Source organism: Solanum lycopersicum, chromosome 11 (assembly GCF_036512215.1).
Source record: "Solanum lycopersicum chromosome 11, SLM_r2.1".
Classification (NCBI taxonomy): domain Eukaryota; kingdom Viridiplantae; phylum Streptophyta; class Magnoliopsida; order Solanales; family Solanaceae; genus Solanum; species Solanum lycopersicum.
Genome location: NC_090810.1, coordinates 56,786,865 through 56,814,606, shown reverse-complemented (window position 1 = coordinate 56,814,606; position 27,742 = coordinate 56,786,865). Strand labels below are relative to the sequence as shown.

The 27,742-nt window shown below is 31.8% G+C and overlaps 3 protein-coding genes and 1 pseudogene across 5 annotated transcripts; 1 reads left to right on the top strand and 3 right to left on the bottom strand.

Moving 5' to 3' along the window:
- The first annotated feature begins 1,811 nt into the window (after nucleotides 1–1,811).
- Nucleotides 1,812–6,887, top strand: LOC101250658 (protein DETOXIFICATION 42). 3 transcript variants are annotated; one of them, XM_004250896.5, is made up of 14 exons: nucleotides 1,812–1,951; nucleotides 2,247–2,361; nucleotides 3,134–3,255; nucleotides 3,410–3,649; nucleotides 3,763–3,944; nucleotides 4,047–4,182; nucleotides 4,274–4,370; nucleotides 4,468–4,568; nucleotides 4,913–5,076; nucleotides 5,612–5,683; nucleotides 5,772–5,888; nucleotides 5,987–6,082; nucleotides 6,269–6,390; nucleotides 6,607–6,887. In XM_004250896.5, the coding sequence occupies exons 2-14, from the start codon at nucleotides 2,315–2,317 to the stop codon at nucleotides 6,647–6,649; spliced, it is 1,539 nt and encodes a 512-aa protein (XP_004250944.2). In that variant the 5' UTR covers nucleotides 1,812–1,951; nucleotides 2,247–2,314; the 3' UTR covers nucleotides 6,650–6,887. The 3 variants fall into 3 exon arrangements, with proteins under 3 accessions (XP_004250944.2, XP_010313276.2, XP_010313275.2); XM_010314974.4 differs by having other exon boundaries at nucleotides 1,837–1,951; nucleotides 2,271–2,361; XM_010314973.4 differs by lacking the exon at nucleotides 1,812–1,951 and adding an exon at nucleotides 1,973–2,051.
- Nucleotides 6,888–7,168: 281 nt separating this feature from the next.
- LOC138337092 (putative disease resistance protein At3g14460) lies at nucleotides 7,169–9,038 on the bottom strand (annotated as a pseudogene).
- Nucleotides 7,169–11,493, bottom strand: LOC101262283 (putative disease resistance RPP13-like protein 1). The gene is made up of 2 exons (XM_069291773.1): nucleotides 11,334–11,493; nucleotides 7,169–11,045 (listed from the first exon to the last, which is right to left on the bottom strand). The coding sequence occupies exon 2, from the start codon at nucleotides 11,034–11,036 to the stop codon at nucleotides 10,395–10,397; it is 642 nt and encodes a 213-aa protein (XP_069147874.1). The 5' UTR covers nucleotides 11,037–11,045; nucleotides 11,334–11,493; the 3' UTR covers nucleotides 7,169–10,394.
- A 4,247-nt stretch (nucleotides 11,494–15,740) lies between these two features.
- Nucleotides 15,741–17,691, bottom strand: CYP94A25 (cytochrome P450 94A25). Its single transcript, XM_004250895.5, has one exon. The coding sequence runs from the start codon at nucleotides 17,522–17,524 to the stop codon at nucleotides 15,950–15,952; it is 1,575 nt and encodes a 524-aa protein (XP_004250943.1). The 5' UTR covers nucleotides 17,525–17,691; the 3' UTR covers nucleotides 15,741–15,949.
- Nucleotides 17,692–27,742: the final 10,051 nt, after the last annotated feature.

Here is a 27,742-nt window from a genome sequence, read left to right as displayed (position 1 = left end):
ATTTCAATTTTATTGGTTCTCAATTTTATATATATATATATATATTAAACAAAATCTGCTAAATTTGATTAAATTCGTATACATATTAGTGTATCAAAAATGATTATTAGTGGTAATTAATTTTTAATTGCCGCTAAATATGTGTTCCTAGCTGCAATTGATACTCTTTGTATATGTCACTAAAGCCTTTAGTGATATAGGTTCTAATGACACTTAACTAATGCCGGTAAAGACTTTATCACTCTTTATTAATATCAATATTTAATGTTGTTAAAAATTATTTTTGTTTTATTGACAGACTACTAGCTCCCAAGCATCAGTACTCCAAATTGTTGTTGTCTTCGTCTTTGTTGCATTAATATTCTTTCCATTGAGGATATTTTTATCTTAGAAGATTGACTTATTCGATTCTAACTTGAAAAATGATGACTCATTTTTATTTTTCTTCAAGATTTAAAGCTCAGCTTTATTTATAATCAATAGAAAAAAAGGCAAACGTGACACTCGTTAATGTAATTAAGAGTATATATATAGCAGATCGTTACATTTATTTAAAATAAGACCGCAAAAAAATATATTATCTTTCCTAACTCTTTAAGATTGAATCAGAATACTTTTATTTTATATTCAATAACTTTTTTTCATAACCCGAGAATCTTTTCATTTCTCATTCACACTTAAATCGGAAAATTATGTGACAAACCTTATTCATACCCTAAAAAAATTGAACATGAATTTCCAAGGGAAACACACATGTAGGTGCACTACACTCTCATTGTTCACCTAATTTAAGCAAAAAAAAAATTATTTATCTCTCCCATGTTTGTTTTTCGTACTATTTTTAATCATTCTTTTAAGATTTCTGCATATTCCTTTAAAAAAAATAATTTGATTCCTTTATTTTTAATTCTAAAAATGCTTGTCTTTTCATACTATTCCTACGATTTCTGCATATTCCTTAAAAAAGGTTATTTGATTGTTTTATTTTAAATCTAAAAAAGAAATGCTTGTTACCCCTTTTGCCTATAATTTAAAGATCTTGCTTAACTAACAAAGCTATAAAAGTGAGTTATATATGTTTTTTCAATTATTCTAAAAGTACTATAAATATTTTAGTTTATATACAACAAATATCGTTAAAAATATATATATAAAAAGTCTTTGATTTCATCCTCTAAAAATAGAAATCGGACGTGAGCTATTGTGTATTCATATTTCAAAATATAGTAACGAATGATTGCATTTTGCAAAAAAATCTAATAAAAATAATATTTTCTTCGTCCTAAAAAACTTTTTTCCTTTTTTTTTAAATTTATTCTAAATAAATAGTATATTTTTTATAATTAGAAACACTTATTTTTAGATTTACCTTTTAATTTTATTAAAAATAATCAAACGTTCCATAAATATCTAAATTTTATTTTAAATTACACATTTTACTTTATTTTTTTATTAATCAACAGTAACACATAAAATTTATTTTTTAAAAAATAACATGCCAATTATTCAAAGAAAGTGACCAACTAGGATTTCCAAGAAAAATACACGTGTCCAATCAAACTTCATGACTATGGTCTTCCAAAAATTTGAGAAACTTCTCTCAAATTTGACACAGCGTTTAAGAAAAACAAATATAAATTTATAATTTTTATGTTTTACTAATCATAATAAAATACTTTTTAATTTGTACTTCTAAATATATGATATAAATAATTCAAAAAAAATCACATTTTAAAAAGTGTGACGAAGATAATCTATCCTGATTTAAATTACGTACATACAAAAAAAAAAAAAAAAGGTAAAAAAGCAGAGGAAGTTTTGCAGCAAAGAAAATTCTTATTCATCTTATTTGTATCTATAATTTAGGTCCATCAATAGAGAGGTACTTTTTTAGTGGACTATGAAAGCTAACAACAATTATTTCTCTTCTCATAAAATTCTTATAAGTTTGGTAAGTTTATACAATCATTATAATCTTTTAATTCTTGAAATTAATTTCTTTCTTTCTTTAGTCTTTTAACTTGTTGATTTCAAATTCAACTTTGTTGGAAGTAAGTTGTGACTTCGTTCTATCTTTCTTTAATCTTGCTTTGCATTAGCAGAGGTTTCGATGAAAAATTACGTTGTATATATAAGATTAAAATGATTTTTGATCTTTTATGTTGATATGGCTTGTTTATGTATTTACTTCTTCGTATTTTGAGCTACGTAATGAAAATTTTGTTTCTGCCACTGTTATGTGTTAGATATTGAGAATTTGATAGTTTCAGTGAGGGGAGTGGAAACAATTTTCTTGGTGAATTAGCAATTTAGTATGGCAGAGAAGGAAGTTCCATTCTGCATTTTCTTTAGGGAAGCAAGGTATTTCTCTTTTCCTTTTTCATATTTATGATCATATTTTGTAAAAGATGTACTTTCTCCGTCCCATTTCATGTGACACTTTTTATTTTTTGAGTTCCATTTCATGTGACACTTTTTGTTTTTCGAGAGTTAAACAGTTTAATTTTGATCGGACATTTGCGTATGGAATCTTCAAATTTTTTAAAATGAAATTTATATATTTGTAAACTATGTAAAAAGTACTATAAGTCACAATAATTGATAATTCAAAATGTTAAAAGGATCTATGAAAAACTTATTGTCAAAGATAAACTTGTTTGAATCTCGAAATGCAAAAAATGCCATATGAAATGAGACGGAGGGCGTAACTATTAGCCTTTTTTAAACATGTTATTATCATTGAGCTATGTGATTTGACCGGCGGTTACTAGCGATTCCGAACTGAGGACGGGTTTTTGGGGTTAGCTCACCCTCGCAGGATCTCGACCCTTTTTCCTGGACATTGTTATACGTGTGTCGCCCAGGGCATGAGGAGCATGATGACTTGACGTCATCCTCACCTGAATCCACTTTGCCCAACCCCGGATCGTTACTTACACCATTAAGAGTATCCAACACCTTATAAGTAGTTTCCTCTGTACTAACTTTAGGTTTTAAGAATGATTAGTTGGTTATCAATAGTTATCTTTTAGGTGATCTGATAGTTATTTTAAGAATCTTGTGATGTTTTTTGAAATGTTGAGATTTTTAACATGTTACTAGTAATATAATTAGTTGTGTATGTCATGAGCAGATCAGTATTTAAACTGGATGAGTTAGGCCGCGAGATTGCAAGAATCGCGCTCCCTGCTGCACTAGCTTTAACAGCAGATCCTATTGCATCTCTGGTTGATACAGCATTCATTGGCCAAATAGGTAACCATTAGATGTTCGGTAGATAGTTATAATTACTTCCTCAGTTTCAGTTTGTTTATCTGATTTTGTCTTGGCACGGAGTTGAAAGGAGGGAGTACTACTTTACAGAAACAGATTTTGTAAGTTAAAACCATCAAAATTTGTTTGATTATAGGTCCTGTTGAGCTTGCTGCTGTGGGAATTTCGATTGCTGTTTTCAACCAAGCATCGAGGATTGCAATATTTCCGCTTGTCAGTGTCACTACCTCTTTTGTTGCTGAGGAGGATACCATCACAAAAGTAAGTTCCATGCCACGAGACAACGAAATCCAGGACATACAATCACAAGATGTTGAAGGATTGGATACAGAGTCGCAATCTAACAGTGAAAACAAAGAGTTAATACCTCAAAACAGTATGTTTGAAATCTATGTTTTTGTCACACAATTATATGGAGAAGATTTAATCTAAGTTCCTTCCGCTTTGTCGTACTGGTATTGTCTCCCGTTATATCAAATGATTCTGCAGGGAGTGTGTACAAGTCCGAAACGACAGCTACATCCTTTGAAGTTGTGAAGCCAAAGCCCGAAAAGAGGCACATTCCATCTGCATCGTCTGCATTGATCATCGGTGCCATCCTTGGCTTCATCCAAGCTGCCTTTCTAATTTCCGGAGCAAAGCCTATATTAAGCTTCATGGGAGTCAAACATGTAAGTAAAAGTTCTTAATAAAGTAGCAAAAGACATGAATTTCAACTCATTTAGTTGACCGGTTGAATCCATCTGCCTTCGTTGAGTCCTCTCATACTACAGGGATCACCAATGCTAAAACCAGCTCAAGAGTACCTAAAATTGAGGTCACTCGGTGCACCAGCAGTTCTTCTCTCATTAGCCATGCAAGGAGTTTTTCGAGGATTTAAAGATACGAAAACTCCACTCTTTGCAACTGGTGAGCTACTAAGAAATTGACAGATGAAGTTCAAATTCAGTTAAGAAAAATCTAACTTCTTTCTTTCCTTTTCGTACTTTGATCTCGCCAGTGGCTGGAGACTTGACAAACATAATTTTGGACCCCATATTCATTTTTGCGTTCCATATGGGTGTCAGAGGTGCTGCAATTGCTCATGTAATTTCACAGTGAGTCTCTATCATGTCTCCAGAAAAACAAAACTTGTGAGAGAATAGTTTTCCAATATATCATTGACGTAGATTCTTATATGACTTGGTAGTGCAGGTACCTAATTTCAGCAATACTTTTTTGGAGATTGATGGAAAAAGTTGATCTCTTACCTCCTAGTCTAAAGTATATGCAATTTTCTCGGTTTCTCACAAATGGTGAGGTTTTCTCCAACGTTGTTAATCTTTACTTCAAACGTAGGATCGAGTTCTTAGATGGTCATTCAACTAATAGTTATTTCTCTCAGTAAGTCACTCTTCTTCTTGATTCTCATTTTCTTTCAATAAATAAAGTGACTTTCTGAGATAATAAGATAATAACTATTAGCTGAATGACCATCTCAGAAACCAACTCTTTAAACGTATAAATTTGGTATAACAAGGCTTAAGAAATGCTTATGTTAGGCTTAAGAAAGTTTCTAATGTTCCAAGTATAAGGTGGAATTGGTTCATTAACTGTTGTCTCCTTTTCTTTTCGTTCTCTTTTTCCCCCCGAATGTCAGGATTTCTATTGTTAATGAGGGTCATAGCAGTGACGTTCTGTGTAACGTTAGCTGCATCATTAGCTGCAAGGTTAGGACCCACAGAAATGGCTGCATTTCAGGTCTGCTTGCAGGTTTGGTTGACTGTATCTCTTCTGGCTGATGGTTTGGCTGTTGCAGGTCAGGTGATATATGATCTTCCTGTCATTTTGCTAAATCACAAGTTCTTTCAACTGTACTAAGTCTTGTTGTTCTTGCCTGTCTGTCTACTGTCCGACCAAGGGTTTCTTTTCGCTTAGACTGACCTTGCTTATCTTACGATCCAGACCTACATGTGTTCTAAGTACAGTTATTCTGAGTGATTACTGCTATCTGGATCGAGTTAGACAAGTAGGGAAGGATCTTATGTCACCGGTCACTACCCTGCCTATCTAGTATCTAATATTTAATCAAATCTATTTCAAGTGATTTAAGAACTAAAGTCAAAGACAATCTATCCCAAAAATGTACCAACCATTATCCCTCTCAAATTAACCTATCACGAGTCACCATGAGTACACCGGAAGATGTTTCCATATCGCGAGTTTCACACTCCAACTATCAACTATTCCCTTTTTACATGAACTATAACCATCTTGTCCTAAATCTAACCAGCAAAAGCATCAAAACTATTAAATTGTAAACGAAATTCAGAACTTTGACCTTTCTTTTCTCTATCAGGCCATATTAGCAAGTGCATTTGCTCAAAACGACTACAATAGGGCTACTGCTACAGCATCAAGAGTGTTGCAGGTACGTAATTAGGTTGTTCTATTAGTAGAGGTTCGCGTATCCTTAATGATGAACTATTTTTGACCTCCAATTCTTGAAAATTTTGCAGCTGGGATTAGTTCTAGGATTGGTGTTAGCAGTTATCCTTGGAGTTGGTTTACATTTTGGAGCTAGATTATTTACAGAAGACGTCAACGTCATCCACCTGATTGGCATTGGCATGCCGGTATCCACCATATCCTCATATGCTCTGTCAATACACCTTAGAGAACTTTTCGATGTAAAGTAATGGATTTTGGAACTCACAGTGTCTTCCCATTACAGTTTGTCGCGGCAACACAACCTATCAATGCCCTGGCCTTCGTCTTTGATGGCGTAAACTTTGGTGCTTCTGACTTTGCATATTCTGCCTACTCAATGGTAAGCTCACTTGGCATTCCTTTTCTTTATTTGTCTATCGACAACACAAGTCAAACATATTTGTCTTTTTCGCCATCTCCTCAAAACACTAAAGCCAGCAAATTCCTCAAAACACCCTCCCTCCCCTCCCCTCAAAACCGTAAATTTCAACAAATATTAAATTCCGAGAATGCATTTTATGTACAGGTAACAGTGGCTTTATTCAGCATTCTGTTCTTATTCATTCTTTCATCAAGTTATAAATTCGTCGGAATTTGGGTGGCTCTAACCATCTATATGAGTCTCAGAGCTTTAGCAGGCTTCTGGAGGTATATGTATATGATCAATTTCTAATGCACTCCGAATCTATGTTGTTCAGACTCTCCAAAATTGTTGCTACACACGTGTCAGATCCTTCGAAATGGCACTAGTTTTGGAAGATCCGACATGTACCTCTCGACATTATAGCAGAGTTTGAGCAACATAGCTCCAAATCTAATTTGTTCAAAGCATAACCTAATCTGTTTCACCATGTCCATTTGCAGGATAGGAACTAGAACAGGGCCATGGAAGTTTCTCAAGAGCTAGATTAGTCTCTGTTAGAATATTATAATACGTGGATACTCATATAGTATAAAACTATTTTTACTTGTTTTAGCGTCTAAAAAGTAGCACCATTAAATCATAGTTTAGTGTCTTGCAGTGATGGCAAATAAAAATAAGAAATATATATAACTTTACTTATACTTTTGTTATGGAAAAAATGTATGCAGCATATATGTGTACATATCTTAAATAGTGTATATACACACTGTATTGCAACAAAGTATAGTAAGACAGCATCATATTTTGAATAGCTCATATGCATCAGCTAAAACTAGAAGAATCAATACGAGATGGCTCTTTCTTTGTTCTGCTGCCAATTCTAAGTAGTAACAATACAATTTACTACTACTAACCACAACAACAACATATCCAGTATAGTCCTACAATGGGGTACGAGGAGGGTAGGTTGAGGCGGCAGCAAGGTTGTTTTCTAACTTGTAAACAGGTTTGAAAGAAGAGCAAGAGTAAAAAATAATGATGACAATAATGAAGAAAGAGCAGTGACAATAAACTCTTTTCTTGTTTAACAGATTATCTTACGGTCGAAGAGATACATCTTTCTGATAACTATGTATAAACAGTTCAAAGCATAAACATAACGTCTACAGTAAGTGATAACAAAACTGCGAAACTGTTTTTATGCACTTAACACTTTGCGGTCAGACCACATTCAAGCAACTGTCCATTCAATCCACAAATGTGAGAGCACCACTCGTTTTAATCTTTAAAGGTATTCCTCATCGATCAGTATGCTGGAGATATGAGCGATTTCTGGCCAGTATTCCCCCTTGTCAAATTCTAGGAGTGGTTTGAGGAATGGACAGTAGGAAATATGTAATTTAGAGAGGGAAGAGGGCATCACTTTTGCTGGAAGGGATTGGAGATTAGCACAACGCGTGATGGTCAGCTCATAGAGGGAGGAAAGCAGTGCTGATTCGGAGAGTGATTGGAGATTAGGACAATCCTCGATGTTCAGCTCGAAGAGGGAGGAGGGCAAGGAAAGAGACTGGAGTTGATGGCAGGAGAAGATGCCTAGTCTTTGAAGTGAAGTGAGGTGAGAAAGAGAGGAGGGAAGCCCATCTTCCAGCATTGACTGAATTTGAGGTAAATTACCAATACTTAGATCTTTAGGAGAAGTTGAGTGCTTAATGTTTTCAAATTGGATACCTCAAGTACTTTAATAGAGCAAGGCAACTCCCAATCTTCGATCTCTTCGTCACTGCCATCATGTTCAATCACTAACTTTCTGAGACAGGGAGTCTATGTAAACTCCACTCTTTTCGGCTGTTTACCAGTTTCTTGCAATTCCCAATTCGAAGTTGTTGTAAACTGAAAGGCATTTCTCCTTCAGGAGAGGACTCTATTTCTGGACAATCCAAGAGTTCAAGTTCGTTAAGAGATGGAAGGAGATCCTGCATATGTTCTGGCAAACACTTCAGCTTCACACAGTAGACGATACCCAGATACGTCATCTGGCTGCCCCCACATGCAACCGAAAGGTTGTGACATCTAAAAATGAAGAGCTTCTCAGTCACAGTAAGAATCGAAAAGCTAGTTAAGTTATGGCAACTATATGTATTCAATTTGCATGCTCTTGGGACCAACTCAGGTGATATATCATCAATAGAAACACATTCATGCAGTGCCATTTTCTCAAGAAACATGTTAGAATAACTCATCTCACCGACTGGTAGATCCAATTTCAATTTCTAGCAACGAGATATGGTTATTGTCTTCAAGCTACTCGGCAGTATGCTAAACGGTAAGGAGGTAAGAGAGTTACAACCAACAATAGATAAATCAACAAGCTGCTTCATTCCCTTAAAAAGAGGTGTCTCCAAATTGAGTTCAGGACATCTTAAAATGCTCAGGCAACTTCCCTATCAACTTCGGACAGTTTTCAATTGAAAGCTTCTCAAGTATAGGGAACTCGCCAATTCCTAGTACGTGCACTGCTTCCACTCTGGCATATCTTCAAATTCAAGCTTCTCAAGAGAGTTAAAATGTTTTTCAGATGATAAACTTCCATAGAATTCTTCCGTAACCTCTGCTATTCGATGCATCCTTCTAATGAAAAGGAATTTCAAAGAAGGGAGTTGTCCTAGTGCTGGCAAGGAATCTATAGACAATTTCACCAGCTCAAGAAACGAAAGACTAGCTGGCCAATTTGGAAATTCTGTCCCTCTATATCCAGTGATTTGGAGTTCTTTTATATTTGTGTGGACATAGCTCATCAAGTATGTCTCTTTCAGTTTGTGAATTGCAGGCAGTACTCCCACTCCACTCCAATGATAACTTCTCCCAAAAGTTTGCCTTTACAGCTCCCTTCTATCAACCACATTTAGCAACTCTAGTAGTGATAGAGATCCATACAAGTTATGCAGTTCACCCAAATCTTCCATTCTCAATCCACCATGACCACCTAGAAGAAGCTTAGCTCCCACTAGCACTTGGAGGCGTTTCAACGTGCTTAGATGTAGCAGCATCTTCAAGCTAAAAGTGTTGCTTACGTCAAGATGGCGTAAGTTAATTAGCTTTTCCATCTGCAGTGGTAACTCCTTAAGATTACTACAATGTGACAGGAGAAGTGTCTCCAAGGTAACTATTCAATCAGCACCCTGGAAAGGTCCAAAAATCTGAGAAGCTTTAATTTGATAAACAACACATCCGGCAACTCCACAATCCAATTATTTGACAACAATAATGCCCTTAAGGATGTTAGTCTAGGCAATATGTTATGGAACACCCTCTTGGTTAGTGGAGGTGAGTAATCAGTATCGATTAGAAGCAATGTCCTCAACTGCTGCAATTTGTAGAGGGGTTTCAACTGTTCACAGTCACCACCTTCTCCCATGGAATAGGACATGTGCCGACTTTGTTTCAACATATGAGATCCTTTGTTCTCTTCCAACATGATACAAAGTTTTGAAGATGCAATTCGGGCCAAATCATTGACTAGGTCATGCATTAAGAATCCCTCCGATTTCCACTCAGACTATAGGACCCTTTCGAACAATGATCTTGATCTCAACTCAAGAAAGTACCTGAATGAAACTGCTGTACAAGACCATTAGCAATCCACAAGTATATAACTTGGTCTTTGCAAAATAGATAATCTTTTGGATATATTGCACAATAAGCAAAACATCACTTCAAATCTGGAGGAAGATCATCGTAGCTCAACATCAACATTGGTATTATACCATTCAAACAACTTGGCTGGTCCCATATTTTCCTACATAAAATGTCTCTCCACTCCTCCACCTCTGATTTGCAGCGTAAAATACCAGCAAGTGTCTTTAGAGCTAAAGGCAACCCTTTGCACTTTTCTGCAATTTTTCTTCCAACCTCTTCAAACTTTGGACGTTCCTGAGGATCCCTATTTTTTAGTGAATGTCGTTTGAGTAAATTCCAAGAAACTTTACTGAACAGAGTTCCCACGTTTATTGCTCTGCTACCATCATCGAGGCAACATTCTCCTTACGTGTAGTTACAATGATCTTACTTCCTATATCTCCTTGTACAGAAAGATTTCTCAAGTCATCCCACTCATTATAGTTATCATTCCACACATCATCCAGGGCAACAAGAAACTTCTTCCCTTCGGGCTTTCTTTCAATTGACCTATAGCTTTTTAAGATATATAAGTCAAATGAGTCAATTTCTTGAAGTAACCCTTTCGTTATTCCAAAAGCATCATATGCCTTGGAAACACAAAACCAAGCTTTCAAACGAAACCTTTAGCAAGTGTTGTCTTACCTACACCCCCCATACCAAAAATAGGAACTACAGTCAAATGTTTTCCATTTGCATCTTCATACAATAAACGGTCAATCAAAACCTCTGTTTCTCTGTGCCTACCAAAGATAGCAGAATCATCAACCAAAGAAGTTGAAGGTGTTCTAGTTTCTCGTTTAGTCGAACCAAAATGTTCCTTTAAGCCAAGTAGACCAATTTGCTCTTGCAAATCCTTCAATTTATCAATAGTGTGTTCCAACTTCTCCTTTATGTTAAGAAAGAAATCATCACTCAAGCACAGGTTGAGGTCACTTACTTGCTGCTGACCTTCCACCTTAAGTCTCAAAACCTCATAATTGACTTGTTCCATCAAATTTTCAGCAGAGTCCACAGTATCTCGAAGCTCATTAAGCCACTGGCTCACAAATTGATTTGATGCTTGCTTACTCTCTGCATCACTTAACACAGTTTGAAGACCAAGCAAAGTCATTCTCAGCTTCTTTAAGAGACGAACATCATTCGTATGCTTCTGAAACACCTTGAGCAGATCACCTTGAGGAGTAAGCCCATCAAAGAGAACATTCAAAGCTGAAGAGAGAAATGCACTACTAACTGCTAAGCCAATATCCATTTATCAGATCTGCACAAAAATGATTCTTTTAACAAGATAAATGGTAAAGTAAAACCCTAAATCAATTGTTTAAAAAATACGTCAATTTTAGATGTGTGTCAATGGATTCATCCAAAATAAAAGGATAAGCTCTTTTTTTTTTCAGATCTCATAATCTGCAACCATATGCTCTAAGGACTACAGCAGTTGTGAGCAAAAGTAATTAAACAAATTCAATTCTCACCAACCAACAACCACCTAATCTCTTAACTACAACCAGTAAGGAAAAGACATTAAAGTTAAAAAAAATGAGCTGACCTAATAGAACTCCGGCGCTCTTCCTTCCCGGCGACGCTGCACATATGTAAGAATACTCAAAGCTTCAAGAAAAAATTAGGTTTTCTTGAAGTTTACGAGCTTCAGCTCATGTAGATATAATGGAAGTTGCCAGGTCAATTGTCATCGAGGTCAAATTCGGAAATTTTAATCACTTACGGTGTGTTTGGTACAAAGGGAAAATGTTATCTGTTCCGAATGTTTTCCTAGAAAATATTTTCGTAGAAAATAAGTAAATATTTGATTTATTTTCTCTGTTTAGTTGGTGAATAGAAAATATTTAGTAAAAAAATATTTTACTATTTTATTTTTTTAAAAAAAGACAAACTTAAAATATTTTTCATGATGGGGTGGGGAGAGGGGAGGGGGTGAAAAACTGAAATTTTGAAGTTGAAAATATTTTTAAAAATAAAATTAATTTTTTTTGTGGGGGAGAGTGGGCTGGTAGGGAGTGGGGTGGGCTGAGTGGGTCGAGAGTAGGGGTGAAAAAAATAAAATTTTTAAAATTGAAAATATTTTCAAAAAATAAATTTAAATTATTTTTTAGGGGATGGGAGTGGGTGGGGGTGGGGGCGATGTTATGAGGAAAAAAAAATTTCAAAAAATAAACTTAAATTCCTTTAGGGGTAGGGGCGTTTAGGAGGGAGATTGAAAGAGAGTTTTGAAAAATGGTTCCTTAGTTCCGAATGGAATTCATTTTCCTTAAATTTGAGGAAAATGAGTTGAATTTGTATACATTTCCAAAACATTTGACGCAACTAAATATGAAAAAATTGAAAAACATTTTCGAAAAATATTTTTTTCATACCAAACATACCCTTAGAACTTGTTTGACATTGCTAAAAATGTTAATTTAAAAAGTAATTTTTGGATGAATTTATTTTAAAAGTATTTTTGATAATTAAATTGTATTTTGATTAAATTTTAGTTTGGAATCACATTTGCACTTAATTTGATTTGGTGTAACTAAATATAATAACAACATATACATATTTGATTTGTAAAGATAATTATTTGGTCAGTAGATAATTCAGTGTGATTGGCAAACTAATTACACTTTTCAATTCATAAGATACTATAAAATCTTAATAATTAGATGATGTAATTACAATCTGATTATTTTTTTATTTCTTCCTTTTATTTTTATTTCATTTTTTCGTTTTAATTTTATGTTTATCAATTTAATTTTATTATTATTCTATTGTTTTATAGAAAAAATAAATTGTTGTTTATATTTCATTTCCTTTTCCTTCTCAACTTTTATTTCATTATTCGATACATTTTTCATACTATCTATTTTTAATTTTATTCTTTCATTGGTATAGTCGTGTTAGTCTTTTAATTTTAAATTAAAGTAGAATTCATTAGGGGTCTGTTTGAAAGCAACCGGATAATTGATATTGATGTATTACAAGGGTATTAAGTATCAGCCTAGTAATTACGCTAACTTGTTTTTGTCACAGTGTAATTACAAGTGTACTGTTTGACTACAGAAGTATAATCATAAGGTTATATTGACTCAACATTTTACATTGTAAGCTATTTTTTTGTTTAGATTTGATAGATTATCTTTTTATCAAATGTTTTTAGAATTTTATACATTATATTTATATAGTATTAGTTTTTTGGGTCAAACATGCATTTCATGATGTTCATAGAAATTTTGAACTTTTGATTTTTTTCTTTTTATGATTATTTGATTAAAATATATTGAAAAACAAATGAATTAACTTTTATAATATTAGTTAGGGATAATGCCCAAGTACCCCCTCAGCCTATGCCCGAAATCTCAGAGACACATTTATACTATACTAAAGTCCTATTACCCCCTGAACTTATTTTATTAATAATTTTTTACCCCTTTTCGACCTACGTTGCACTATCTTGTGGGCCCAACGATGGTTGACTTTTTTTTTCAAACTAGTGCCACGTAGGCTAAAAAGGGGTAGAAAATTACTTATAAAATAAGTTTAGAGGGTAATAGGACCTTAGTATAGCATAAGTGTGTCTCTGGAATTTCGAGCATAGGTTGAGGGGCTACTTGTGCATTATCCCTATTAGTTAAGAACATAGGTTTATTAACTAGTATATTTTTAAAAGGCAATATATATATCTTAAAATTTAATTCATTTATAAAGGCTCTCATTTGCCTAATATAAATTTTAATTTTACATGATTAATTTTTATTTTTAAAATCCAACTAAACTTTATAATTACACACGTGCAATCAAACTTTACACTTATAATTACACTATAACAAATAAATAGGGCATTGTAATAACTAGATTGTCTAATTTATAAGCTGGTAATTTACAACCCTGGTAATTATACTAATTTCATTTAAAAAGTCACCTAACTAATTTAAATAATTTTTTCAATTAATTTTGTTGAAATATAATTTTTGTTTTAAACTTTTTTTAAATAATATTACACTAAATTTAATTATTTTATTTAATTTTGTGGAAATACAATTTTTGTTTTTACACTATTTTTTTAAAAAAACAATAAGATAATTATTTCAATTAAATTTCATATCTCATTCTAAATTCAAATTTTCTTTGCTTCGTCAATCCACGAATAGTATCGGCAAAACAGTATTTCGATATAAATCTAATAAAATAATTAAATAAATATCTTAATTATATTTTTTATAAAAAATAGTTTAATACAAATTATATTTACAAAATTTAATATCCCAACGACAACACTTTAGTTAAGGCTGCAACATCCATGGTCAATGGTCGCTTTCCTCGTAACACTAAATTTCAACAAATATTAAATTCCAAAAATGTATTTTAATTGCTAATGTGCTTCTAAATATATGTATATATAGTTAATTAATTACTTAGATTATTCAAAAATATTAATTACGTTAATTACTCTAAAATAAAATTTATTTTGGAAGATCCTATAGCAATAAAGATAAAATGGTTCCACCAGTTGACTTAGCATGGGTGGACATTTATAAAACAATTAAACATCAACATGGAATTACCCTATTCCTAAAGTGTAACACCCACTATTTTATTTCAAACACATGACACAAAGTGGCATATAAAGAATATTAAATAAAAGGTAAATTATCGAAATTTTAAATTTAGGTGTAATTTATTCTAAATATATTGTATCTAAATGAATGTGATACATAGATAGATATTGATTGTCTCCTTTTCTTCCGTCTCGCTCACCACTCTCATATGTTACTCATGTATCTGGCATTCCAAATACATGTGAATCACATTAAACATGTGTACATAGTGCGTATTTAGTGGAATTCACATGAATGTGTTTTGAAATCTGGTATGAAATTATTAAATGGTGAGATAAAATGTACTCTTATTATTTCAATTTATAGAGAATTAATAAATACGGGAAAGGGTCAAAAATAACTTTGAACTATTCGAAATGGCTTAAATATATCCTTGAACTATATTTCGACTCAAATATACACTTCCCCTCAAACTATAGGGTAAAAAATACCCTTCTCATTAACAAGATCTGTTAGACGCCACTTAGATTCATGTGGATACCACATGGCATGCCACATAAGCCAATAGAGTTCCACTCATGCCACGTAGAAAATAAACTTATCCCTAATTTCCCCCAGTTTTCTCTATTTCCCTTAGAATTTAGAAATGATTTCACTGAAGAACATAGAACCCCTTTCCCTTAGAACTTATGTATTTTGTGAAATAGTTCTAAGGAAATGGAGAAATGAGGAAAAAGGGTTCTATGTTCTTCACTGAAATCGTTTCTAAAATTCTATGGAAATGGAGAAAATTAGGGGTAAGTTTATTAGTTTACGTGACATGAGTGGAACTCTATTGACTTATGTGGAATGTCATGTGACATGCACATGGCATCTAAGTGGCATTTAACCAATTTTGTTAATGAAAAGGATATTTGTGACCCTATAGTTTGACGATAAGGATATATTTGAGCCGAAATATACTTCAAATGTATATTTAAGCTATTTCTAATAGTTTAAGGATATTTTTTATACTTTTCCGTGATAAACATGATAGGAATATTTGTGTAATTAGGCAACTTCTCCTTAAATAAATAATAGAGTTGACCCATTAACAATCATTATTATTTTAAAATTACTTGTTACTTAAATAACTATAATTAAACAATTAATTTTAAAATTTTCATTTGAACTTTACTAAAAGAGTCTTTTTATTAAAAAAGAAAATTTTAATACTCCAAACCACCTACCTAGTCTTTGACAAAAATCTCAAGAAAACAATGTATATTTCAAGTAGCAAAAAGAATGAAACAACTAGTGATATAAACAACTTTACTAGAACATTTTTTTTAATTTATTATTTTACCATCACAATAATAAACATTGATAAGATTGTACAATTATGAAAAAGACTTGACAAATGAAAAAGGAAAAGAACTATCTCACACACATATATATAGATCATTTTTAGCATAACTCCTTTTCAAACCCTTCTACAACATTTATTGCACAATGGCTATTCTAATTGGACGTAGACCAAACATATTTTGTTCTTTTCTTTTTCTTTTCTCTTATACATACATGTGCATGTGCGCGATGCACATGCACATATATCCTTTTTTTTCTTACCTTAGGACGATCTTGTCCTTTCCTCGATCCTCACCATGAGACCCCCTTTCACCTTAATAGTAAGGTAAGCTATCAATACCGGCTCCTCGCCTTTATCCACCACCGGAACAAACCTAAATCGTGGTAAAACTCCTGCCACCACCTTCTTCATTTGCAAGAACGCCATGTCCTTCCCTAAACAAACCCTAGGTCCAGCTTGAAACACTGGATACACAAATGGATCCTTAGGAACAAACTTCCAATTCCCCGTCTTGACATCCCTTTCCAACCATCTTTCTGGCCTAAAAGTCTGCCAGTCCTTCCCCCATATGTGCTCCACCCTCCCCATTGCATATGGATGATAGCTTATTCGCGTTCCTTTCTTTGCAAATGTCCCATCAGGCAATAAATCATCTTGCATGACTTCTTTAGTATCAACTGGGACCGGAGGGTAAAGTCTCATGCTTTCGCATAATGATGCATGAGTGTATGACATGTCTTTCACTTCATCATAGTTTAAAGACGTTGTTGTCTTAGCTATTTCCTCCAAGATTTCTTTTTCCACTTTTGGATTCTTCGAAATCAACCAAATAAACCATGTTAGTGCAGCAGAAGTTGTGTCCCTTCCAGCCAAGATAAAACTAATGACAATATCTATAATGAACTCATCATCATGCATGTTTTGTTGTTCGTTAGAACTTATTAAGAATCTTGAGAGAAGATCGTCACTAGACCTCTTATCATAACCTGACCTTTCCTTCTTTTGCTTAATCATTTCCTTAGCCATATCGCGAATTTGTGTTGAACAAACCCTCAATTTCTTCTCAGATCCAACGTTAAGAATCCGTTTGAGCTTCCATATAAATGGGGCAAGGGAATTGAATCTATCACTACTAATACGAACAACTTCTTCAAAAGCATTTGCAAATTTTGCCTCAGGAAAGGATGGTAACAAATAGGCTGGATCGTACCCATAAGCAACCATGCAAATGTTGTCAAAAGTGAACCTTTGAAGCAAATCTTGAAAGTCAACAACACTTTTTTGAGACGCGGACATAGTCAGAATAGGGATGAGACGATCAGACAGTTCAAAATCTACAACATTCTCAACGAATTTACGTAAAGATTTGGAGTTGAATTCATGACTAGCTAGTTTCCTTTGATACTTCCAAATCTCACCATCAGCATTAAATATACCATTGCCTAAAAGATCCTTTAAAGTTTCTTTACCAAGACACCCTTTTTGATAATTATGAAAGCATGTTTTGAGAATGTGTTCAACATTAGAGGGGTTGGCTGTGAATATATGACGATGGCCTAGTGGTCGATAAAGTGTAAAAGTAAGAGATGGTAGTATACTTAAAACAATTTCAGATGTCCATTGAATTCGACGATTTATATTGGATTTGATTGAGAAATAAGAGCCAATAATTGGATAGGATCTTGGGATTTTGGTAGACTTGGGATATATGAAAACATTGGTTAAAATGGTTTTTGAAATATTAATGATGAAAAACAACAAGATTATTACTAAGGGAAGGAAGAAAAAATAAAGATGTGAGAATATATTAATTGAAAGATCAAAGTTGAACACCATCTTTTCCTCTTCTTCTTTCTTTTTTTGGTTGATGAAAACAAGCTTGAGAAGTGTCTATGTTATATAATATGTTGAGTGTTGTGTATGTACGACCATTGTAGAGTTTTTGTTCCATACGTATGTTAGTATTAATGTCATTTCATACGACTATGTCTTTAAAAAAAAAAAAAAATATGAGTATGTCAGCAGGCCGTCTTAATCACTAGGTCACTAAAGTCATCGCTTGGGCCCCATATTTTTGAGCACTCTCAATTTTTAAAAATTAGTTATGCCTATTACTTAAAAGTATATGTATTTTAAATTTTTAAAAATATATAAGAACGATTAAAAAAAACAAATTAACCATTAGTTTTCCCCACTTTTCTGAGGGAATGAAACATATTTTGAAAATAATTTCCTAAAGTGAAAATTGTGTTTCCTTATTTATATTATTATTTACCTTATACTAATTTTTTTTATTCTAAATATTGAACTCTCTCCTTAAAAAGAAAATAATTATTGTTGTTACAAAGAATCATTTTATTGAAGGAACACAACACTATTTCAACTTATCAAATTTGTTTAGCCAAATTTTATTATTCTAACTTTATTTTATGATTTTCTTGAACTTTTGTTATTGTGATGTTTTTAGCAAGTAAGTATATATATTCTCGTTTTTAGTTATTATTAAGAGAAATGATACTAAATTAAATAAAAACACTTGATTTTTTAACTAATGCATATATTGCTTATAGAATAATGTTGACAATTTTCATAACTATTGCCTCGGCCGAAAATCTTTTTTCGAAACTAAAATTGGTAAAATTTTATCTAAGATCAACAATGTGAGATTGAATGCATTAGCTATATTATTACTCCTTCCGTCCGGTATTATTTGTCATAATTTCTATTTTTATAGTCAAACTATAAAAATTTTGACTAACATTTAAGATGTATTTTTTCATCATATTAATATGCAAAAAATTGTAACTTATAGTTCTTTTCATATAGTTTTAGAATATCTAATTTTTTTGTTTAAAATATCGAATTAATGTGATCTAATTTGCTTTCAAAAATTAATCAAATTGACTTTCGATAAGCGCAACATGACAAACAATTTCAGACGAAGCGAGTAATTGAAAAGGAATTATTAAAACAAATCCATTTGAAAACAATAATTAATTACTTCATGTCTAAAAGTGTTAAAAAAAATAAATTTTAAATAAATATATACATGATTATTTATTTATTTAAAATAAAGAATTAAAAAAAAATATTAAGGCCCCTGTTTAAGGTTTCGTTTTAGGCCTAATCTTGTTGAGTCAGCTCTCTATATCGGCAATTTCTTTTTGTTCTCTTAAACCAAAAATAAATTAAAAAAATTGAAGGAGTATCGATAAATAATGTGCAAAGTGTCATCATTGAATTTTATTTTATTTTTTGAGAATAAAAAAATTCAAGTTTAATCGAAAATGTGCTCATTTGATCTTTAATTTTTTAAGAAAATGAAATTTATATATTTATAAACTACGTAAAAAGTACTATAAGTCACAATAACTAATACTTCAAAATATTCAAAAGATATATAAAAAAATTTATGATATAAGTTATACTTTTTTAAATCTTGAAATTCGAAAGATATCACGTAAATTGAGATAGAAAAAATATTATTTATTATGTTGCATTTTAAGCAATACCATTCAAGTTTTAAAAGCCAAATGAATTTTACTTTAATGATGACTTTTTATTTTATAGTTTCTTAAAAAAAATATTTTTTTTATAAATATATACTTTATTTTAAAGAAAAAATTGAAGATCCTATACATATAACTTTAGGATAAGAATAGCATTTTGCATTTTGCATTTTGCTTTAGCGGATATACATTCTTGAATCTCCGCTAACTTTATGTTGATAAGACTAGAATATATGTTGCAGTCGATATTTTAATTTTATAAATTTTAAATATTTGAGATAATTGTTTCAAATATTAATAATTAAATTTTAAATTCAATAATTAGATGTCTTTAATAAAACTTTTACTATATATATTATTTTTGGGATAATGCAAAAGTATTCCTTCAACCTATGCCTGAAATCTCAAAGACACATTTATACTGTACTAAGGTCCTATTATCCCAATGAACTTATTTTATTAATAATTTTCTACCTCTTTTCGGCCTACGTAGCATTATCTTGTGGGCCCAATGCTGGTTGACTTTTTTTTCAAGATAGTGCTACGTAGGCCGAAAAGGGTTGAAAATTACTTATATAATAAGTTCAGGGGTAATAGAACCTTAGTATAATATAAGTGTGTCTCTGAAATTTTGGACATAGAGGGGGTACTTGTACATTTTTCCATTATTTTTATAAAAATTAATAAATTTGATTGAATTTATATCGAGATTTTTAGTTAAAAATATGTCGACAACGCTTAATTGCTCACGTTTTTCCTAGTGTGTAATGTTTTTGAGACCACAAGTTAGCAAGTTGTCAATATCAATATGTTGCCGTATTTTGACAATATTATTATCCATAACGTGTTTGTATATAATATGTTTGTCTCATATTAGGTTTTACACGTTTTAAAAAAGATTTTGTACAAACTAAAGATATTTTTTAGCAATTTATTTTTAACTCTTTCCGGTGTAATTAATATAGTTTATTTAGAAAAAAGTTAATAATCTTTTAAGAATAATAATTAAAAAATTAATTAATTTAAGTTTGCTATGGTAAATTGATAAGTATTTCTTAGATGAACATATTTTTCATTCTCAATTTACTTTTATTATTAAATATAATCATTTTTCATTACATTAACTTTATGAAAAAAAGGGTTAAAATGTCTTTAAATTATGTCAAAATGAATAAAAATATCCTTTATTAATAGTTTCGTTTCAAAATATTCTTATCAACAATATTTCGATCCAAAAATAATCCTATAAATACTTTTGGATTAAATATACCATAGGACATTTTTTAATCAAAATATTAACAACAGAGATATTTTTGAACCAAAAGAATGCTTTTAGGTCAAATAATCAATTGGGGCATTTTGTTTAATTTAACATAGTTTAATAGTATTTTTTTTAGTTTACTCTTTTTCGATAAATTTATTATATTCACTATACGATGCGTAAAACTATTATTTTATTTGTTATTCATTAAAAGGTGTACTAAAAATCAATACTTAACGAGTAGAAACTTGACGGAGAGAGTAGTAAAAATGATCTATATATTCAAGTATGGACCATTATATGATTAACACCATGTGAAGAGTGTATAAGTGTGGACAAAGATAATTTCGTTCCCAACTTTGTTTGTTAGATGATTTTTATATATGATGATGAGATATTTAATTAAATTTGATGTGAAGTTCAACGTGTTATTTGATTTTTAATTTAATAATAACGAATAATAATATATTTGATAGGAAAAATGTATAAGTACTCCCTCAATTTATGCATACTATATTAAGATCCTATTACCCCCTTAACTTATTTTTATGTAATTTTCTACCCCTTTTCGACCTACGTGGCACTAACTTAAAAAAAAGTCAACCAGCGTTGGACCCACAAGATAGTGCCACCTAGGCCAAAAATGGGTAGAAAATTATTAATAAAATAAGTTCAGAGGGTAGTAGGACATTTATATAGTATAGGTGTAACTCTAAAATTTCGGGCATAGGTTGAGGGGTACTTGTGCTTATCCCTATTTGATATGAAGTTAAAATTTCAAAAGTTAAATGGAATAAAGTTCTTGAATCTTGTACAATTTACAAATTGTTCATGAATACATGTATATTAGATATAAATAAAATAGAAACTTTAAAAGTTAAATGGAATAAAATTCTTGAAAGTTCTACGATGTAAAAATTATTTGAAATGAAATGTATATTTGATATGAAGTGTAATGATTTGGTTGATCATTTTTGGTGATTTTCATAAATTTTTTCATTTTGTCTCTCTCGATATTGATCCCGAGCTATTTCTGATTGAGTTGTGAAAGTTAAATTTTGAACTTTGAGTAAAAAGTTGTGAATTTTGTAATTTGACTTTGAAAGTGACATATGAGAGTTGTCGACTTCAAATTCAAAGTCTTTTGGAGTTTTTAGTGTCGGAATGAAATTTTATCGATTCCATCAATTTCGAAATGCGGAAAGTGGTCTATGAGAGTTGTCGACTTCAAATTCACAGTCTTTTTGAAGATTTGAGGTCCTAAGTTGAAAATCTGTGAGATTTTAGCCTTTGGAATGACTTTGGTCAACATTCGGGGTTCAAGTGCTCAAATTATAATTTTAAGAGTTATGTTGGATTTTGGGGGATGATTCTAGGCCTAGGTGAGGTTTTGGTTGAATTTTCCAGAGGTCTTAAACTTGTTTTGACCTTTTAAGCGTTTTTTTAGTTTCTTGTGACTTTCATGGATATCAGACCAATGAGACCTCAGATTTGTATTTAGACGGTTCCATCGAGTCCGAAACGTCAAGTATACTCAATTTGAATTTATGATTTGTGTATATGGGGTTTTGAACGAATCCCGACGGTCCTTTCAATAACTTGAAAGTTGGGTGAATTTTATGTTGCCTGAGTTTTGTGACCTCCACTGATGCGATGAACCTTTCCGCTTAAGCAAAGAGTTAGATTGCTAAAACAAATGTTGTTATCTCGAGTGGTTCGCGTAAGCAGAGGCTCGCTTTAGCGATATGGCCGCTTAAGCGACATCAGAGAAGGATTTATGCTTGAAAATTTTGGTGTTTGACCCCATTAACCTTTTTTTGAGCTTGGCAAAATCCTTGGAGGCAATCTAAATCTTTATTTCACTTTGATTATTTATGAAGTTATATTAGAACTTGTGGGGCAAATGATAAGATTTTTCAAAAATTTGAATTTCAAACTAAAATGTTGTTTGTGAACTGATTTTTGGTCCTTTTTTGAAATGATTTTCCCAAATGAATTTCAGATGTCTTGGATATATAATATTTTCAAGTAAAGATTTTTGAATTCAAATCTCATTTTGAAATTAGATTTTAAATTGAATGACCCATTTTTCAAAGAGCATGAATAAGATGTTGTTATATACTTCATTAATGCTCACATAAGAACTCTTTCATTCATTACATCTTAGTCATAACCCATTTAGTTCATATCATAGGTAAACCATCCTCACAACTCTTTCACAAGCTTACTTGTGCAATGTACACGTGGAATCTCATATGTGTAATAATTCACATGCATAATCATAATTCATGCCTTGACATAAGTAAATTAAAGTCAATCTTACCATGCCTTCATATCTACATACATGAACCATAATCCTTATTTCATATGATAATCTAATCATAACTTACGTGTTACTTGTGATTGATCTACATGTTACTTGTGATCGATTTACTTGTTACTTGTGATTGGTATAATTGTTATTTGAGTTTGGCATACTTGGATACATGTTGGTTATTGAATTATGACTGTTAAACTGTTATTGTCAGTCTTGTAAGTTGTGTTAGAACTGTTAGATTGAACTGACTTCTATGCATGTCGTAGTTTGAGGAGGTTCGACAGGTAAAAATGGAGTATTCAATTTCTAGCTAGGTTGCTTTGTTTATTAGGTTGATTGTTGAGTATCGTGTTGTTTGGTACTTGTTCCTGGCAAACCCTCTTTTCCCTTTTCATTATGCTCTGCTACATTTGGAAAATAAAGATATTGAAACTTGTACGTATTTTTATTCCACACTTTATGTATTAGTGGCTTGTAGACGTGATAACCATTTTTTGAGATTGTTGTAGAATAAAAAAAAATCGTCTTTGTCTTGTTCTTGCTTTATCTTTCCGCATTTCTTTTATTTTTTTGGATTAAAGTCTGATTTGTTTTGATGAGAATAGACAAATACCATTACGTCCATTTTTTAATGGTGACATAAAATTAGAATTTTATAAGTTCAATGGAATAAAAATATTGAAAGTTGTACCATTTACAAATTATTAATGAAATGAATTTATATCTCATTTATTTATAAAAGTTATAAATGGAATTCTTTTTTTGAAAGTAGTACAATTTACAAAATTATTGATGAAATGATAGATTAATATTTTAAGACATTCTATAATAGGAAACATTAATGAAAATTGGAACTGGGATTATTCTCTCTATTTTAATTTGTTTGTTTAATTTGAACTTGACACAAGATTTATGAAAGTAAACAAAACGTTAACATTATGATCTTATGTATCTGAATATCTTTTAATCTTGTGCTTTTAAACACGCCACTTGAAAAGTTGAGATTAAAAAATTATCAAAAAATTATTTTAAACTGAACTAAAAATAATAAGATAAACAAATTGAAATAAAGGAATAATACTAGACTACAAATAAGTTTCATAAAGTTGAAACAAATTAGAATAAACCCCCATATGAAAATCGTGAAAGCTTAAAATTTTGGTAGAATCATAAAAATGAAATTGAGATTCCATTGAGACTCAATGGGTGGAGAAAAACCCATTAATGAAGTTCTTACGTACCTTGAGAGATAAAATTGGTAGAGGAGACTCAGAGCTTTTACAGTCCTTGATCTTGCCTTCGCAGAGAAACTTAGAAAAGAAGAAACTTTGATTTGAGTGAATGAAAAGGAATTGGGAAGTTAGAGTGATTAGAAATCTCTTAGGGGTCGTTTGGTAAAAAAAAATGAATAATACAGGGATTAGTAATGCAGAGATTATTTTTATCAAGTGTTTGATTCATTGTTTCTTATCTAATTTTGTGTGTGGTTTAAAAGTTTTTTTAAAAAAACTTTCCAATTATATCCTAGAGTTATTATGAGATTTTGTATTTCATGTAATTGAGTCAAAGTAGATAATTCACGGAGAATATATTTTTTTATAACATTTTTAACTAGTTAGGAGAATAAAATTTTTATTGTCATGTTCACTATTTTATCACTTAAATTATTTGAGAGTAAATAATTGTCATCTTAATAAATTAGAGTTAATAACTCAAAAGGTCACACAACTATAATGATTATAGAGAAAATTTATTGAAGTTTATTTTGTATCAATAAATTTTAAAAAACTCTTTATCATAAAATAAAATAAAAATATAAAATAAATATAGAAAAATAAATTAAACTATTTTTATACTCGAGACGTGTGTGTATATATATATACACACACACTCTTGTTTTAGACTACTTGTGTAATGTTTAATGAACTTTCATTAAGAGACAACATTTTACTAATAAATTGTTCTTAAATTCATACATCAACATTAATATATTAGTCGGATTATAATATTTTATATTAATAATAAATAGATTAAGTAATTCATATTTTAGAAACAAAAAATTATATCTAAATAATAAAATTTGTAAGCTAATTTATTTAAATAATTTTATTAGTATAAATATAAAATATAAAATATAAAATCAAAAAAATAAATAAAATATTAAAAGAATTTGAGGGGTATTTTTGTCTTTACCTAGAATAGTCCCATGGTATTAGAGCTAATACATCCAAATGGAAGGTATTAGTAATACATCACATAATACCATGTAGGATGTATTAACTAATCCATGAATTAGTTATACATCGGCTCACATTCCTACCAAACAGAGTCTTCACAATAGGCCCAAACGACTTAGTATCAAAATAAAATAGTAGAAAAAGAACCAAATGCCCTTGGCTAAAACTGTCAAGCCACTATTTATAGATTTCAATTAATTAGGATCCTTTCGCGGGTGTCTTACAGGATTAATAAAACCTGATAAACTCTGTGAATGCTTTCATGGAAATACATAACATATTTGTTGAACTATAAAGTAAGATTATATAAATACATAAAACATATTTTTGCCCAAAGTTTTTTCAATTTACTGTTGGACATTTAAGTCTAGTAAATTTTGGCATGCTTCGAAAAGTATAACATGAGCACATTGTTGTCGAGCAATAACTTCAAGATGTATTTTCATACTCCATTAATATATCTTATATAATATGCATTTTCTTGTGGCACTTTTGGCCGGACGAGTACCATGTTACACCTTTGTCGAGTGTGTCATACAATTTTGACTTTGAACTTGTATAAAGTTTCATGGACATCATTAATAACCAACAATTATTATATCATCATGTCACGACCCAAAACGAGCCGCGAGTGGCACCCGCACTTACCCTCCTATGTGAGCAAACCAATCAATCTAACCCCAACGTTTTCAAACATAATAAGCAGAATAAAATGCGGAAGACTTAAAACTCAATAATACAACCAATAAATAACTTCTAAAACTCAAAACTTATCATTATCTCCAAAATCTGGAAGTCATCACCACAAGAATATCTATCCTCAACTTACTAAATCTAAGAGTATCTAAGAAGCTAAAATAACTAAACAGCTAGTCCATGCCAGAACTTCAAGGCATCAAGACGTGAAGAAGAAGATCCAGTCCAAGCTAGAAACAATAACTCATCCTGAAATCTGACGTGATGAAGACTGGCTAGAGTTGCGGTTGAGTTGAAGACGACGGTACGTTTGCTGCACTCCACAAATAACAAAGAGAAAACATACAAGTAGGGGTCAGTATAAAACACGACGAGTACTGAGTAGATATCACCGGCCAACTCAAAATAGAAAATAATATATATCAAATAATATCATAAAATCAACTACAATACTCAACAGGTAGCAGCAAACAGTACAAAAATCATTGATAATAACGCCAAGTACACCCATGAGGACTCAAGTCTCCATACCATACTCATTTGGGAAATAGGTTCATTAATTTGAGTATATTAACATAATTCAAGATTCATTCTCTTTACTATCCTGGTGTCGGAACGTGACACTCCGATCCTCCTCATACTATCGTGGTGTCGGAACGTGACACCCGATCATTAATACTATCCTGGTGCCGGAACGTGACACCCGATCCATTAATACTATCCTGGTGCCGGAACGTGACACCCGATCCATTAATACTATCCTGGTGCCGGAACGTGACACCCGATCCATTAATACTATCCTGGTGCCGGAACGTGACACCCGATCCACTATTACTATTCTGGTGTCGAAACGTGACACCCGATCCATTAATACTATCCTGGTGTCGGAACGTGACACCCGATCCACTATTACTATCCTGGTGTCGGAACGTGACACCCGATCCACTAACCTCATTCTTTTAGTTCATCAAGCCTTCTTTTATACCAAGGCATCATCATTAACAAAGAGGTTTTAAGATTTAAGATTCAACAGCCTCATCATGCTTATTTTATCACAATCCTATATAATCACATCATGCAAGCACACAATTAAGCATATAGAAGACTTTACAATACTACCCAATACATATCATTCGCTATTAAGAGTTTACTATAAAATAGCATAAACCATAACCTACCTCCACCGAAGAATTCGTGATCAAGCAAGCTATCCCCCAAAACCTTTGCTTTCTTCTTCGTTTCTCTCTTCTCTCGATCGTTCTCCCTCTCTTTCTCTTTTTCTGATTTTTCCTTATTCAAACTCTTTTTCTTTTACCCTAATTACCATATAATTAAGTATAAAAGATGGTAAAAGTAACCCACTAATTAATCCAAGGTTGTCTCCTTTAATCCCCAAATAATTGAATTATTAACATTAAACCCCTAACTTTATAATTATAAGCAGGAATAGTCCAAAACGTCCCTTAAAAACTTTTAACAGAAATCTGACCCAGTCAGGGTTACGCAGTCTGTGACGGGTCGTCGTGCCTGCGACGGTCCGTCTTGCTGAGTTGTCACAGAGTTCAGAGACTGAATTTCACTAAAGGGCCTGTGACGGTCCGTCGTGCCCACGACGGTCCGTCCTGCCATGTCGTCGCGAAGTTCAGAGAGTTGTTCTCAGTACCCAATTTTTCAGAATTCTAAGTGTTTTGGAACGAGACACCCTCGACGGTCCGTCGTGCCCATGACGGTTCGTCGTGGGATCCGTCGACCCAGACAATTATTACAAGAAATAAACTCTACTGCTCAAAACGACTAACAAGTCGTTACACATCATAATTATTATCCTCAAATACTCGAGGTTAAAGAATATAATCTCTTAGAATATAAAAATTTCAATAAAATAGCAATATCTCATATTTTATTAAATTTTTAACTCGCTCAACGACAATAAATTACACAGATTATTTTAAAATGCGAGAAGAAGAGTAAAAGATTAAAAAAATTGTGGTTGAAAAACAGATTTTAAAAAATTGTGGTTGAAAAATGAGAACA